This window comes from Beta vulgaris, chromosome 3 (assembly GCF_026745355.1).
Source record: "Beta vulgaris subsp. vulgaris cultivar EL10 chromosome 3, EL10.2, whole genome shotgun sequence".
Lineage (NCBI taxonomy): Eukaryota > Viridiplantae > Streptophyta > Magnoliopsida > Caryophyllales > Amaranthaceae > Beta > Beta vulgaris.
This window is the reverse complement of record NC_079204.1, coordinates 9,073,561-9,090,416: the sequence shown is the minus strand read 5'-3', so window position 1 is coordinate 9,090,416 and position 16,856 is coordinate 9,073,561. Positions and strand designations below refer to the sequence as shown.

At 37.2% G+C, this 16,856-nt stretch overlaps 2 protein-coding genes across 2 annotated transcripts; one reads left to right on the top strand and one right to left on the bottom strand.

Annotated features, from left to right (window-relative positions):
- The first annotated feature begins 1,081 nt into the window (after positions 1 to 1,081).
- On the top strand, positions 1,082 to 8,124 carry LOC104906478 (V-type proton ATPase subunit C). The gene is made up of 11 exons (XM_010695238.4): positions 1,082 to 1,340; positions 1,454 to 1,522; positions 1,610 to 1,737; positions 1,837 to 1,936; positions 2,861 to 2,928; positions 3,017 to 3,158; positions 3,332 to 3,448; positions 3,649 to 3,774; positions 6,659 to 6,742; positions 6,831 to 6,910; positions 7,661 to 8,124. Exons 1-11 carry the CDS (start codon positions 1,227 to 1,229, stop codon positions 7,758 to 7,760), a joined length of 1,128 nt encoding a protein of 375 aa, XP_010693540.2. The 5' UTR covers positions 1,082 to 1,226; the 3' UTR covers positions 7,761 to 8,124.
- A 222-nt stretch (positions 8,125 to 8,346) lies between these two features.
- On the bottom strand, positions 8,347 to 16,420 carry LOC104906479 (DNA mismatch repair protein MSH3). The gene is made up of 13 exons (XM_010695239.4): positions 15,355 to 16,420; positions 14,773 to 14,961; positions 14,204 to 14,368; positions 13,683 to 13,781; positions 13,354 to 13,605; positions 12,624 to 12,845; positions 12,410 to 12,541; positions 12,019 to 12,279; positions 11,810 to 11,881; positions 11,350 to 11,499; positions 10,443 to 10,886; positions 9,421 to 9,743; positions 8,347 to 8,659 (listed from the first exon to the last, which is right to left on the bottom strand). Coding segments are annotated over exons 1-13 (3,285 nt in total). The 5' UTR covers positions 16,330 to 16,420; the 3' UTR covers positions 8,347 to 8,658.
- Between the last annotated feature and the right edge of the window lie 436 nt (positions 16,421 to 16,856).

The following is a 16,856-nucleotide window of genomic DNA, read 5'->3' as shown; positions in this document are numbered from 1 at the left end:
GCGGGTGGAGCAGATGGGAAACGGGCAACACTAGGAACAAAAATTATTTTTTAGACTTAGCAATTTTAAAGAAATTAATATATAAAAAATTAATCATAGTCTCATAGATTAACAATAAAGTGACAAAATATTAATCTTATTACACACCGAAAAGTAATTGTAAGTATTCTCTTTATCCCTTAACAAACATTTAAGTATTTTTTAATTACTTTAAATGACACGTGGCAGTACAAAAAATAATTTTTTTTAATATTATATATATATATATATATATATATAATATATATATATATATAATATAATATATAATAATCAATGGATGGATGGGGCGGGTGATGGATCCAAAAAATATCATCCATATTCGACCCGAACTGCCACCCGATCCATCCACAACTCGCTAGTCACCCGCTTCACCGCGGGTGATCACCCATTTATTCGAGGCGGATGGGTGAATAATCCACTCACCCATGGATAATTGTCATCTCTAATTACAAGCAATCTTACAAAAAGCTAAGCTTAGAAGTTTTAACCACCCAATAGGGTCCTTTAATTGGGACATATAAAATCCTAATAACCTCAAGAAAATTCTAAATTAATATGATCAATAATCGTCAATTAACTTAGAAAATATATCTCAAAAACGGAAAAATTACCGAAAATCATGATAAAACAAAAGCTTTGTTCATGCCCGCCCGCCGCCCGGGCACTATTCAAGCCCGTCCAACAACATACCAAAAACGAGGCAGTTAATTTGTATTATATAAATTAAACTCTTCCACTTTATTAATATTCAACGATTGAACCCGGTATACAAATTTTTCGATTTTATTTGAGCATAATCTTTTTTCTGCTCTATATTTATTTTCTTTCAATACTATATTTGGATAATGATGAACAAATAACTAATAAAACAAACGAACCATTAATTTAAGATAAACATATAAAAATAATTATAAATATTTATTCAAAAAAAAAATTATAACACTAATTAATAATGAAAAAAAAAGTTTAATATAACACAAACGCATAGAGGGTAAATAATGCTACTATTAAATAGTTGATCATTGGTACAAGTTTGTCGTGTTTGCATCTCCTAGTTTTCCAGCTCTGTGTCATCTACCTCATCACTCTCGACTTTGATCTCTCCTCTCCCTCCTTATACAACACAACAACAACAACAACAACAACAGTACAACACAGAATAGAGAGAAAAATAGTGATCGACAATGGCGACGAGATACTGGATGGTGTCTCTTCCCGTGCAATCATCTGCGTCTAATTTATGGTCTCAATTGCAAGAATCCGTCTCCAAACAATCCTTCGATACTCCTCTCTACCGAGTATCTCTCTTCTCTCTCCTCTTTTAGATTTTGGCAAGATTTATAAATTAGGTTTTTGCGAGATTTATGTTTTTTTCTTTATCAAATTGATGTCAATTTCCTTAATTTTGCAGTTCAATGTGCCTAATCTTCGTGTTGGTACCCTAGATTCGCTCCTCGCACTTGCTGATGAACTTCTCAGGGTATAATTGTTTGATTTTAAGCACTTTTTTCGACAATGTGTAATCGAATAGGATGTTTTTTTGCTGAATTGTTTGATGATTTTGTAGGCGAATGCATTCGTGGAAGGTGTGACGCATAAGATCAGGCGTCAGATCGATGAATTGGAGAGATCTTCAGGCGTTGATGGTGGTGCTTTGACAGTTGATGGAGTTCCAATTGACTCTTATCTTACAAGGTGAGGTCTTTTGAAGGATCTGAATTTTGACTGTTTGACTATGAATTTGGAGTTCTGTTTGTGATTTTGTTTGTGTGTTTTTTTTTTTTTTTTTGGTAGATTTGTTTGGGATGAAGCAAAATATCCGACTATGTCGCCTTTGAAGGAAGTAGTTGATGGAATTCATAGTTTTGTGGCTAAGGTTGAAGATGACCTCAAGGTATAGGGTTGCTGTTTTTACTGTTACCTTGGAGATTGTAGTTGACACCGAAATTCTAACTCTGGAAGCATGCGAAGATATGCAACTAAGCTATTGATAAAAGATTTAAGATTGCCATCCTACACTTTGTGATTCGCGTCTTTGTGGTTGCATAACAAAATTAATATAAAGTTTAGTCTGGCAAAAGAGCAATTGTTGCTAAAATACTAGCATTTTGAGTGGTTGCAATCCTGATTCCTGAAGGTGGACAGATTCAGAATAGATCTCTAATCGTCGCTCAGGCCTTCGATTGTGCTGTCTAGTCCTTTCTAAATAATCCTTTTGCCTTCCGTGTCTTGTTCATTACCACAAGTATTTCACCCATGCCGTGCTCATAAAGTTCAACTATCTTTTATTTTCTTTAGTCTATTCATACTTCTGCAAGAAGATCATCATATATCCCATAATTCTCCTCAAATAATGTTCAGAGGACCTGTTTTTTAAAAACTAAAGCTTGGCCTCACAGACCTTAACTTTTTTTACGACTTCCTTTAATTATTGAACTTCTGGAGTTACATAGCACTTAGCAGGATTTTTATTTTAAATATGCAGCTTTCTACCCTTTCCCACGAATAGAGTACGTTGAATTAGATCCATCTGGTGCTTGGTTTCTTTACAAAATTTATCTGAACCTGATAAGGTAAGACGTGGATACTAACTCTGTTATATCAGTGCTGATGGAAATAATGATTAATAGGCACAAGATTTTACAAACCAAATTATTCATGTGAAGTATAAAATAAGAAACTATAGGTGATATTCATGGCTATAAGCTGTTAGCTGATCTTGGAAATCTCTTAATATATTGACTGATATGCTGATACTAGTTTTAGTATGATTACTGTTCCAAGCGATTGTTTGAGTCTGAAACTTTACTTTTGTTAGGTCCGTGTTGCTGAGTATAACAATGTCCGCAGTCAACTTAATGCAATAAACCGCAAACAAAGTGGAAGGTAAAGGTCCAGTCAAGCTTGTTATTGCTCTCTGGCTTTAGAAAACTGTTGGTCATATTGTCTGCTGACAAGCTTTTGATCATCTCAGCTTAGCGGTGAGAGATCTCTCCAACTTGGTAAAGGCAGAGGATGTTGTTGCATCAGAGCATTTGGTTACACTCCTGTCAGTTGTTTCCAAGTTCTCACAGAAGGACTGGTTATCAAGCTATGAGACATTGACCGACTATGTGGTAAGGACTACATATATATTATACTCTCTTCATAGGTTAGGTGCACTTATTTATTGTGATTCATGCTAGAAATAATATCTAGTGGTACAATATTTATTTTATATCCTTTTCCTACTAGCCAATATTTTTCCTTACCTTACTAGGTTATGGGCACTTAAATTGAGCTTTTTCAGGTCCCAAGGTCATCTAAAAAGCTGTATGAGGACAATGAATACGCCCTGTACACTGTTACTATGTTTAGCCGTGTCGCTGATAACTTCAGAGTAAAAGCTCGTGAAAGAGGTTTTCAGGTGCTTCAGCTCCCACTTCTTATCTTTCTTCCTTTTCACCTGTTTTTCCTGGTTAGAACTTCATTAACCTTCTTTCGTCGGTCAAGAATGGAAATATAATTCCCTGAGCATGTTAATTTACACAAAGCAAGGTTAAATTTCTCTTTAACTAGTGAAAGTTTTGGGTTTCCTCATTTCTCCTATACTTAAATGCAATTCAGATTCGAGATTTTGAACATGACCCAGAAACACAAGAGTCAAGGAAGCAAGAGTTGGAGAAATTGGCACATGACCAAGAAACAATGAGAAGTGCACTTTTGCAATGGTGCTACTCCAGTTATGGCGAGGTAAATTTCTGGAAGTCATCCTATTTATGTTTGAAGAAATCCTTTCATTTCATCTAGGATTTCGGATTTTTTTTATTCCGCTGCATAATACTTAAGGCTGTAGCTTATGGTGTTTGAAACTTTTTCTGATGTGCTCTATGAGCCTTTTGCTTTGCCTGTGTATCTTTGCTTCTTAAATAATGCCATTTCAGTAACTATAGTTTTCAGATATCATATTATATGATTGTAATTTTAAAAACAATAATTAATAAATTAATTTTATCTGAGATAGCAAATTGTCTGTGTTAATAGCTAACAGATCAGAAGATATAAATCTGTTTCATATGCTTAAAGTTTCTAATAATAGATGCTCACCAAATCAGCCACAATCTTCTTGGAATGTTGGATTGTCATGGGAAATATTTTACCCTTGTTTGTGTAGCTTGTGGGTAGGGGACAGGGTTGCCAAAAGTTTGTTCATCAGTGAGCAAATTCACAATTGAATTTATCGATCTAAATTGTGGATCATTAATAATTTTATTCGGTATATACATAATAAATTTAGGGTTTGTTTGTTGATAGTGATAAGGAATTTGCATGTAATCTTGTAACTTGTAAGGGCATTTCTCTACCTATATCCATGGTAACGACACTTTATTCTTAAATATGTGTTAAAATGGAAGCAAAAGAGATACATTGGCGTGTTCCTTGCAAATATATGTATAAATTTGTTGTAGATTATTAACCATTTTAGTGATGCAGTCCCATAACAGTTTGAACACTTCTTTTTGTTTGGCATGGTCTTACTATTTTTCAACTCCCATTTTGAACTCGTTATCTCATTACACATCTACTTTCTTTAAACTAGCATTACAAAGATCCTATCTCTTATCACATAGACTTTTCTTTTGAAATAGCAATGAATCGCCTAATGAAAACTTATATTTGATCTTTGTGCCTCGACAAATGTTCGAACTAATCTGGCACGGTGGGACTTGGGAGTCGTGATGTTTTTTTTTCCGACTCTCAAACACTTAGCACTCCGATAAGGGTATGAAATCATTACCTATCACTTTCATCTTGAATTGCATATCTGCAGAAAGGAAAGGTGAGGAAAAGAAAAGAGAAAAGTAAGTGATGTATGCTCATAAATGTGCTTGAGGCCATAATTTTAACAAGAACGAGCAAACAAATCAACCTGAAATTTTTACGTGTTTGTAACATGACAAGCTCGTGAAGTCTATTTCAATTATGAATAAAATCTATGAATGTCGCACCTGCACCCTTATCAAATTCTAGGCCAGCATTACCATGTCCTAAATTTTCAGCCATGACAACACTTGGACACTATTACCCCATCTCTAAGTAACATATGGTAAAAATTTAAAGGGGAAAGTAAACTTTTTTTGTTTGGGCCCATTATATAAAATAATCATGGTGTTCATTAAGAATTCAACTATAGTGGATAATTTATTATTAGACCTACTTTTCTGCACTCAAGGTAAGGGATCCCTTCCCCCGTATGCTTTCCACATATCCAAGTGACGGTATTCCTTGCAACACTAGGTGGGGAGTTGATGACACCAAATGTGTCGATAAGTGGTATCTACAGTAGTATGTGCTCAATCGTAAAATTATGACTTGCTTTAGAAAGATTTAGGCTCCCAGGAAAACTGCCTAAAGAAGAAAGAAAGATATGTATATATGCATGAGAGTGACGGATGACTCGGTGGTTAGAGCATCTCTCCCGATTTCAAGAGGTCTTGGGATTGGTTCTTACCCTTAGCGAATTTAGGTCCCCTTTACCCCCCCCCCAAACTTGTCAAGGTTTCTAAAAAGAAAGGTATATATATATCTATGTATGTATATGGTTTTTTGCTAATTCCACCCTCCCCCCCCCCCCCCCCCCCCCTATTCAGAGTAATGGAGTTTCTATTAGGAAGCCAGTGGGATGTATCACATCTGATAATAAGGATTTGGTAGCAGTAGGTCTGCAGATGAGCCGATGAGGTGACAGAAAACATTTTACCCTCTAGTTAAGAATCATGATTATTTCTGGAATCAAGGCAAAGCTTCAAATAACTAGTAAGAAATTAAAACTTTATTGATGAGACTAAGCTTTGTGCCTTTTCCATTAAAAAATGGATGATTCCTTCCCTGTAATGCACATCACCAATCCGCAAAGAACTTTGAAATTTTTGGTGAGAATTGGAACCTTTTCTACTTGATGTAAACAAGTACAAGTCCCAAATTGACAGTTCTAGGCTTGGTCGTTGATTAAAAGTTTAAAACTATCAATTTGAAGCTGCATTTGGATCGAAATCAAGTTCGGGTGAAGAGCAAAAAAAACTAGTCGAACCATCTCGATTCTTTAGAAAATTTTCAATGTGTTATAATGAATGCTTTTTTAATATAGTTGATAACCGGTTAATACTACCTGGCTTAGGTTTGATCAGATTTAAAGCCTTAAGCCTCACAAAAAATGACGTGTTGATCACATGATCGTCCAGTGAAAATCTCAAGTGCTAACAAGTGCTTGGATCAGCTGGCAAGGGGGTGTAACCAAAGGTCTCGGGAAGTCGGGCTAGATCCCTAGGACTGCAAGGACACTTGTTTGGACCCTGATTGGGCATTTGGGAATCGAAAATAATAAAAGAGAAAAACTCAAATCCTGAGGACAAGTGGTTGGTTGTTCTATTGCTGAGCTTATTGATTCAGATGTACAGTGGTCTTCCTCTATTATAAGCGTTAATTTATAATTTATTATACTAATACAGTTAGTATTGCTCCCATACCTATGTTTGTTTGCACTAACCTATTGCTGAGCCATTCACACTATTTGCAGAAACTCTCATCTGAAAAACTTTTTACTATCTGCATAAACTAATATGAAGTGTCTTAACAGGTGTTCAGCTCATGGATGCACTTCTGTGCTGTACGTGTATTTTCTGAGAGCATATTGAGATATGGCTTGCCACCAAATTTCTTGGTACTTAGGCCTTAAGCTAATTTTTCATTATATTGCTTATCTAAATGGTCGCATGTCATTGAAACTGATTAATTTTGGTTTATCTCAGGCATGTGTTTTGGCTCCATCTCAGAAAAGTGAGAAGAAAGTACGCTCTATTCTCGAACGAAATTGTACTGCTGGGAACAGGTAATTAATCTGCATCTAACACTCCACTTTATGGTGTTCGTTTCTAAGTGATAATAATTATGAGATTTTAGAAACTCAACCTAGCGAACACATGATGACAATCTCTGGTCATCAACTTTATGGCTTTGACTGTTGGATGACTAATTGACAATGATGTTTTTAGCAATTTGCAGCTTGTCCTGGTTCTACTGTAAAGTTTGTTGCATCCTTTCATATAGACCATCTAAACACCAATGATATGTTTTCTTTTTCAATGTACCAGTCATGGCCACATGCGTTCATATTTTGTTTTTATTTGAAATTTTAATGTTAGGCTATGTTCAGTTCACCTTATTTTTGCTTATTTCAGATCTAATCAGATCAGATCAGAAAAAATAAGTTCAGATCAGATCAGTTCAGATTATGCTTATATTTAAAAATCATTATATCTTTTATTACATATTAGTAAAAATTATAATAATTGAATATTAATAAAGTACTCAGTGAGACGAATCAAACAAGACCCCACATGACTATATTTTTTCTTATACATTGAGAAATATCTAAAAGATAAGATCTTGTAATCAGAAAAAATAAGTTCAGATCAGATCAGAAAAAATAAGTTCAGATCAGATAAGTTCAGATCAGAAAATTTCAGGTGAACTAAACATAGCCTTAGTGCAACTGCTTTCTACTACTAGGCAGTGCAGGTAAATTATTTAGTAGTCTCTGTGATTCATTCCTGCTTTCCTGGTATGCATATGATTGCAGTGTTCACTGGAAAGCTGAGGATGAAGTGGGAGCAATGGCTGGCCTGGCAGCTGAAGCAGATCCCCATCCATATGTATCATTCACCATCAACCTTGTTTAGTTTGATGTGCCTCGTTTTCTTGAAGCGGGCTGAGATCAAATGTCAATGTAGATTACCTGTAGACCAGCGGTTGTGTTCTGCCATGGCTTGGTTTTGATGCTTTGGATCTGTGGCTTCATATCCATGGAGCACTCCGAATTTTTATCATTCTATTGGGGCCAAATTGTGGAGATTTTCATTTGCTATTTATATTGTTCAAAAGTCTATAATAATCCTGCAGGTGTATTCTTTGCAAGAAATGAAGCTTCTCAGAGAGCTTATTTTTTTTCAGTTGTGGTCTGTATGTAACAAGTGGGACTGGAGTTGTATTTTCTAATTTATCATTATTTTACTGTTGCAAGTTAATAAAGCACATCTGTTTCATATAATACTTTTGATTTCTGATATCATTACCTGGAAGAGTAACAATGGAGTAAATAACTAAATACTACTCGTATCTTGTTTAATTGCTGTGGTCTTGGAACATTCATTTCTTTCAGCATTTACCATAAAAATGAACTCGGAAGAAACTTGCCATCCCTATGGGTAAATTATCGACTAGTAATAGACATTGCTGCTTTATGGAATCTAGCTCAGCAAAAAACTATTTTTCTCAAGAAGGAAACTTACATTAATGGGTAAAGTATTCATTTGGTACATGTAAAATCTCGTCCACTGACTCAACCATAGATTCCGCCTAGCGTTCCATCTCAAGACATCAAGATTTACAAAATTTGATATGCAAATTATGGAATAGGGCACAGCAAAATGAGCCCCGATTTTGTTATATCTATGATTCTATGTACACAAAGTTCCATCACACATGGAGTAAGAGTTGGTGAAATATGCTGAGGGCAAACAGGCATTCTTGATACTTCCACAAGCCGCAGAACAAAAAAGTTAGCAGCACTCTGACTCATCTGCAAAAAGCACAAAAGGCAAATCGTTTATGGAAGGTATATGATGCATCCCACTATCGGTTCCCATCTTTGATACACAGTGTGGGTCAAAGTCCTAGGGTAAAAACATTACTCATCAAGCAGGTCTGATCTGGTTCGAACCGGCATATACGAGGCTCCTGCTGGACCTACGAGGATGCTCCTACCACTTGAGACAAACCCCCCCCCCCCCCCCCTTGCCTCAATTCATCAAGGAAATAGTCATGTGAAACCAGTACCCTTGCTTCATAGAAGAGCTCCTCCACTACAAACATCTTTAGCCTCACTTTCATGTCACAATTTAGTGTATCTTTAGCAGGATCTTCAAAGTTAAGACATGACTATGTATTGCCATATGATATCTATAATCAAGTGATACAGAAACAGCATGCTATATTGGTATTTATGGTCTGGAACCACTTATGAGAACTTGACATTATTGATCAGTGAAATGTCCGATATGCATGGCTTTGTTGGGATAAATCAAATAGGGGTATTACCTAGCTGAATCAAGTGGATCATGGATGTATGAAGATGCGCAAAAATATCCCATGGCGTGCTTGATTGAAATCATAGGTGAGAAAGCTTCCATAATCACTTTATCGATGATCGAATTATTGTTCTGGTGAAAATGAAAGTCGTCTTCTCATGATTATGCAATCTATCTTTTTCGGGGCTGTGATTTTGATGGGAAGGGGGGAGTGGGGAGGGGTTGACATAATAAATGATGTTTTCACGCTTACCAAGCGATCAACTCTGCTGCAGCACTCCTAGCAGTCTTCAAAAAATCATATCTGTTCGCCAGGTCATTGTTACCCAAGGCTGACCATAGATCCTGAAAGAACTTCTTAGAAGCAACAGTACTCAATCGAACCATGTCTCTGTCATCATTTTCATCCAATATTTCAGCATGATCTGATAAATTATCTGATGCTTCACTTTCACCACTTGTGCAGAGTCTCTCGGAAAACAATGTTTCTCGAAGGCGGTTTCCTGTTCTCCTTTGGACCAATGTCTCCAACTTCGAGGCCATCATGATTGCTCGTTGAATACATGATGGTGGAAGCTGCAAGACCAAGCAAGACAATTTCAAAGCCATCAAAATCGACAGCCAACTATCAAGAGATTTCCAAAACTTCAAATTAAGAGGTGTTAACTGTTAACTGATGCACCTTCACATGAATCCAATGATAATCCGACACAGTTTGTTCTTCTAGTCAATTACAATATTACACGTGCTTGCATCAATAATATATATACTTCCTCGTTCTCTTTTTAAGTGACACAAAGAGAAAGTGGGGAATACCAAGAAACTTAGAGAGAGAACATGGGGGACCACTTGTTTAACTAATGGAGGGTGAGAATTAAGTAGTGAAAACAATTAAATAGGGGAAAAGATGTAATAAACAAGAAGTTTTTTTTACCGCTTTGAGTTATGTGTCACTTATTGTGACATTTCCCTTAAAGGAAAGGTGGACAGTTAAACAGAAACCGAGGAGGTGTGTGCGAATATATATACATATAATTGCACTTTCATCAAAGCTCATAAACTGCCATCTCAGATTTGGGTCCTTGTCAAAAGCCCTTTTCATTGCACCAAAAAAAAAGAAGCCCTTCTTTTGATCTTGCATTATTTCTTGTGCTAATACTTGCAATAAACTGATGCAGAGTCTTTGTCTATCTTCGTGTATTTTTTTGTTGGGGGGTCGGGGTTGGGGGGGTTTTGAAATAATGACAGGCGTGGTGAAGAATGACAATGCCTAACCTGTGCAAGCTGAGCAACCTTGAAACCAAAACTCCTCTCAGAAATGCCTGGCACAAGCTTGTAGAGGTATGCAACGTCTTCGTCTTTCCCACTCGTCAAATATGAGACATGGTACGTCCCCACTACACCGGGAAATTCTTTCTGAATATCAGCAATTCTAGGATAGTGAGTGACAAACAGCACCATGCATCTCTTCTGCTTCAGAAGATAGTGCAAAGTAGCATAGGCAATAGCTACACCATCATGAGTACTTGTGCCTCTCCCCAGTTCATCCATGATTACAAGAGAGTGTGCTGTAGAGTTGTGGAGTATGTTGGAAGCCTCACTAAGCTCTTCCAGAAAGGTGCTCCTCCCTTGCTGTATATTATCAGAAGCACCCATTCGAGTATATATAGAATCCAGCACCTGAAGCTTAGCAGAAGTTGCTGGTACAAAAGAACCAACCTGTAAACATTGTAAGAAGAGATCTCAGTCGTTCTCAAAACTTCAGTTCTAGTGAAACTCTATATTCAAGTATCAGCAAGTTTGACAGAGATATCAGAGGCGAAGCAACTTAATGGCTTGTAAATGGTAGAGAAAAACAATCAAAAGACGAATATTAAGTAACTGGATCAGCAATTTATATGACAAGATGTAAACCAGATTCAAGAGGAAGGACTGAAGGAGAGTATTATGGATGAAGTAAGATGTCTGATAGCATGCTTAAGTCTGAAACGCAAATCATTTGAACAGCTTATGAGATAAGTTGCAAATGAACTAACAGAAGGCAAACGTTTGAGTCAGGAATTAAGATGGGATGGAGACAGTAAATAAAATGGTGCACTAAGACACGCAACCTTAAACTAAGATAAAAGGAAAATTAGTCATTGTGAGAAGGGGGTGGAGGTGTTCACCAGCTCATACGCACCTGAGCCATTATTGAAATGAGTGCAACTTGACGGATATAGCAACTCTTGCCACCCATATTCGGTCCGGTAATGATCTGACAGTATTGCTGATCTCTGTGAAGGCAAGTATCATTTGGGACAAAATTGTCTTCTAATATAGTCTCCAAAACCTACAGTGCTCCATTGTTTAGGCAAATAAAGAAAAGCACAGGTCAATTTCAATAATATACATTGACATCTACATGTGTGATCAAGATCCAAGTACTGTTCCTCTGCATACATAACCAATTGCGTGGCATAGAAATAATGGTAAAGTTCATACTATATTAAGCGAAAACAAATGAATTACACTGCCAAAAATATTAAATTCAGAAGAGTGAACTTCCCATGAATCCAACAACTAGGACTACAGGTCACCCCCTACCCCGCTCCATAAAAAAAATGAAAAGAAAATGTAAGTGTACATAAGATTATACTCACCGGGTGACGTCCAGAGATTATCTGTATCTGAACAGGTTCTTTATCATCCACAAAAACTGGACGCACATAATTCTGAAATAGGTAACAGAGGCATAGAGCCGGCAGATATGAAAAGATGAACATAAGGTCAAAAATTATAGAATGCAGGAAAGGAGAGATAAGTGGTAAGTCGAGCCTGAATATGAAGTATGAATATTACTACGTCATACTTTAGTTCTCGAGAGAATTGCGAGAGAATGCAAACAATCTAATGTAGCAAGTGCTTGAATTGCAGCCCGAAACTCTGCATAATGTCTAGCGAATTCCCCCAAGAACTTATCCCACGCAGAACGACAAATGACAGTGAGTTCTTCATTCGCCAATGATAACTGGTCCAAAGCAGTCAAAACTTCTGGCGGATGATAGCGAACTGCTTTCTTTGTACTATTAACTTTCACCCAATTCGGAGGTACCCTAGCATCTGAAGGCAACTGCAAATAGAATTTTGTCTTTTGAATAAATGGATAAATACATCCAGTAAAATAAACCTTTTATCATTAGTTACTACAGCCTCCGAACAATGCAAGATATAGCAAAAATAGAAAGCATTAGGCAAATCACCTCTATCAGATGAGTTGTCCCAGCCACAGTTACAAATTTCAAAGTATGCATCCTAAGCTGTTTGCGATACAAACTTATAAGCGATTCCAACTTTTCATTAGCCCCCTCTGCCTTCTGTCGAGCTTCTACAACCTGACATGAATGGTACACATCGACAAAAAATCAGGTACTTCAATCAGATGGAAGAAGCTGAAGACGGGGTTCTTGCAAAAACCTCTGAAAACTGGCCATCATCAGTACCAATGAGATTCAACAGATCCCCCTTTTCAGCTGCCTCTTTATTCAGGGATGACATAAATTTTGCAGAACGGCTTATCAAGCTGGATGAAGAAGCAGTCTGAATTAAGTTTCTCAATAAAGCAGAATGGACTGTTCCGATTTCAAGTTGTTGAAGTTGCTTTGAAGCTAGTAAAATGGCATGAACAACTGCAATGAACTGTAGAATTCAGTTTTCAGCAACTGTCAGTAAAATATGACACTGAAGCAGATAATGAATCCAAAGTGACCACAAATCCAAGATGAAATTATTCAAATAGCTACTAAATCAAACCGCTGAAAGGAAGCATATTTTATACATTTCTTCAATCCTCCATTTCAGCCACAGGACTTTAATATCTCACTGAACACGACTATAGAATAAATTTTAATGGACAACGTAAATACGTTTAGATAACAAAAATTGAAGCAAACATGCGCTCCCTACTTTCTTATGTACGCTATAGTACTTCAAAGCACAAGTAAAAGAGACTTGCACAATCATGACTCACACATTGTACATAACTTCTTTGAGACTTCTATTCACGTAACCACTGAAATACATTTACCACTATGAGAGTTGCAGTTAACCCTAGTATTGTAAAGTAACCTATAAATCCATGACGAAATGGCACTGGTAAAAAACTTCAGTTTTCAATGAAGCATGAAGGAATAAATAAAGAAACTACCTCAGACGGGTTAGCTGTCTTGTGAAAAATTCTTGTTACTCCACGTTGCACATCAGGGGACTGTCCCAATGTACTTAAAACTGAAGATAGCACAAAATTTATATCACTTAGAACAGCTGCAGTATCAGAGTTGTCCTCATCAAGATGTCGGTATCTGATAGAAGCGTTACAGCCACCCATAGATTCCGCAATCTCTGCAACAGCATCAAGCCGAGCAGCTATCATGTTTCTGTCACATAATGGATGAGTTACCTGAAAAAGGGAATAAAGATTACAGTCAAAGACGGAAAATCGAAGTACTTGAAGCTATAGTTCAGTTCCTCTCATACCCAATGCCTTAGAAGCCTTTGTCCAAATGCTGTAAGGGTATGATTCATAGTCTGCAGCAACGAACCAGAGTCTGACCCATAGCTGTTGTTCTTCAAAACCTTGATAAAGTGTAAAATAAATTTCAAAACAAACAATTATCAATGAGAAGAAAATTACAAAATCCTGTTCTATCTGTTGATGAAGCTAGTGCTTGTTGGTCAATTGTTGTATACTATTTCTGTTTTTTGAATATTTGCTTCTTGTTTTTTGAGGTCTCTTTTTGACTACAAAATGCTCTTAGATTATATTGATAAATCGTAATTAACAATAATCATAAAATTAGAACTTCTATAGTATCTAGCGTTATATTCTTTAAAAGTTCATGGTCAAAGTTTGAACTCAAAAAGAGAAAATATCTCATAGTTCTAAATTTAAACCTGATTCCGCAGAGAGCTCGGTACAGAGCGTGAGAGAGAAACCCTATATAAATTATTGACTTTTACAAGACCTGTATTGATGAACTCCAAAAGTTGCAACTTACTTCTAGTTGTTGAAGCGTGTTAGCTGAAAGATTCATCTCAAAATTGCTTGAATAAGGCCGAAATGAAGCTCCAAGGGACAAAATCTTCTCCAGACCAAACTGTTTGAGATGTTGCATGGTAACAGCCAATGCCTGCACAGCCAATGCTGGCATATTCATGATCCCCTATAAATTCAAAATTTCAGATTACAGGAAAGTAAGAAGAAGAGGGAGGGGGGGGGGGGGGGGGGGGGGGGTTGAAAAAATAGTGTACGATGAGAAAGTAACTTCACATTTTCCATTTTGGATTCCCTGACAATGCTTACTTTTCCCAATTCTTTTCACTTTCTACCCACTTTCAACAATTTATTTTACATTTAACAGTTATTCGCATGTCCATGCTCATCCGGTAGGTAAAGTTCATCATTAAATGGAGAGATTACTACTTCAAACATAAAAAGTAGACAAGGGAACAAGCAGATTTTGTATCAACAATACGTAACTGATTAATCAATTATAAAAGCTCATAGACAACTAGAACAGCCAAAATGCCAATAAACAAATTGTTCACTGAAATCGCAACAAAATACCTTAATTGCTGGCCCATGTCCTTCCCCAGCAACTCCTCCATCACAATCTTGCAAATGCTCAAAATTTCCTTGATTCGTGTGTTCACACAAAGACATCAGTTCAGCCAGTGCACCACCATCTTTGAAGCAATCACGTGAAGCATGCTCCACACGCACACTAGATGCAGGCCCAGCATATGCCAATAGCAACTATGAAGATAAGTCAAAAGAATAAATAATAGGAAACTCAATACGCGACTCAATCAATAACACGGTAGCTGTCTAATAACTAAGAACTTTAAAAATTACTAGTTCTGCATCGTCCACCTATCCAAAAGCTGGGACAGTTTTAGCTGGTTTGCTCTAATAGACATGCCATATGAGCTAGAAAATGCGATTTCTCACCGGTCACCACATATGAAAGTTCTCATATTCGTCATTCCAATTAAGTACTATTGTACTAATATCCAAGATGAGTTGTTACTTACAAAAGACAATTATGACAGAAAATAACAGCCTGAACCAGAATCTCAACACTTTCAAGTAATTGCAATAAACACTATCACATATACTAAAATTTAGGATTAGAAGTAGCCAATTTACCTTTTGAGTTCTCTTAGATAAAGGCTCCCCAAGCAGCAACTCGGCCGGAGACAAACTCAGAAGGATTGCCTCAAGCCTAGCCCTCATAAAATTATCATTAAATTCCCCATAAATAACATCACCAGTTGATGTTTCCACAGCAACAACCCCAATCTTCACCTCAGAAACATCTTCAATCCCAAAATCCACATTTTCCATTAAAACTTCTTCCTCAACCACACAAAACAAGTAATTATTCAATGACCCACAACCCTCCTCACCACCCCCCAAATCCTCGGCCGCCTCGATAGTAGCCTTAGTGTACAATGCCGACAACCCACGTGAAAAAGGACCGCCACGGTTCGACCCATGGGCCTTAATTGTGGCGGTTTCCGTCTGTTTAACCACACCCACCTTATAGCCTTCACTAACAAGCCTCCTAACATGAACATTCAACCTAAATGTAGGGATACTAGCAGTCAAAAAATTATGATCAACATAAGCATAAACCCTTAAAACCCTAGCAGCAATTTCAGCATCTCTACCAAAAAACCTATACTTATAACCAACCTCAATCATCAACAAAACATCTGGGTATCTATTCTTTAGCTCCACCACTTGTTGCTCAAGTGGGGTATACTTTGTTCTAGAAGTATGAGGTTCATTTTCCAAATTCGAAGCTTCTAGAGCATCATCAGTAGGTTCTAGAAGCTTCTTGAGGAATTTCTGGTGAAGGGTAGGATTGGAATTGGGAAAAGAAGGAATGGGGTTTTGGGTATGAGGGGAAAGTTTGGGTCTTTTTGAAGAAATGTTAATGGGGGAGATAAATTCAGAAGATTTGAGGCGTTTTGCAGGGGACAAAGAGACTTTTGTAGTGATTTTAGGAGTAGGAGATGAAGATGAGGGTTTAGTATCATTGTTGGAACAAGGAGATGATGGGGTTTTGGGTTTTGGAGCAAAGAATCGAGAAATTACCTGTTGTTTTTGCTTCACCATTTTTATTGTGATTTCAGAATTTGAGATTGAATGAGGAGAGGTACTGACTACTGACTAGAGAGTAGAGAGAGATGAGAATGGGTTTTAGTTTTACCGGTGCGGTTTTAGCTTATTTGGCGCGCACTTTTGCTCGACAACATTGTTTTTTATTATTATTATTATCAAGAAAGATAACTAGTCCGACAACCAACCACTAGGTAGAGCTGATCATTTTGGTCCGGCCCGATTTTTGGGCAGAATTTTTTGACCCATGGTTGGGCTCAATTTTTTTGTGCTTTAGGCAAGTCAAAAATGACCTTTCAGTCTATTTTTTTGCCCGGCCCGATCTCACTCATTTTGATGGTGGCGTTTAGTGGGGGCAGCAGGAAGGTGGTTTTTTGGTTGATTTGGATTTAGAATTTCGCGGGCAGCAAGAAGGTGGTTTTCGGTTGATTTGGGTTTCGAATTCCGGGGGCAATAAGAAAGTATTTTGATGGTGGTGGTGGTGGTGGTGGCGTTTTGGCGTTCTTAGTGGTGGTGGCAGTAGG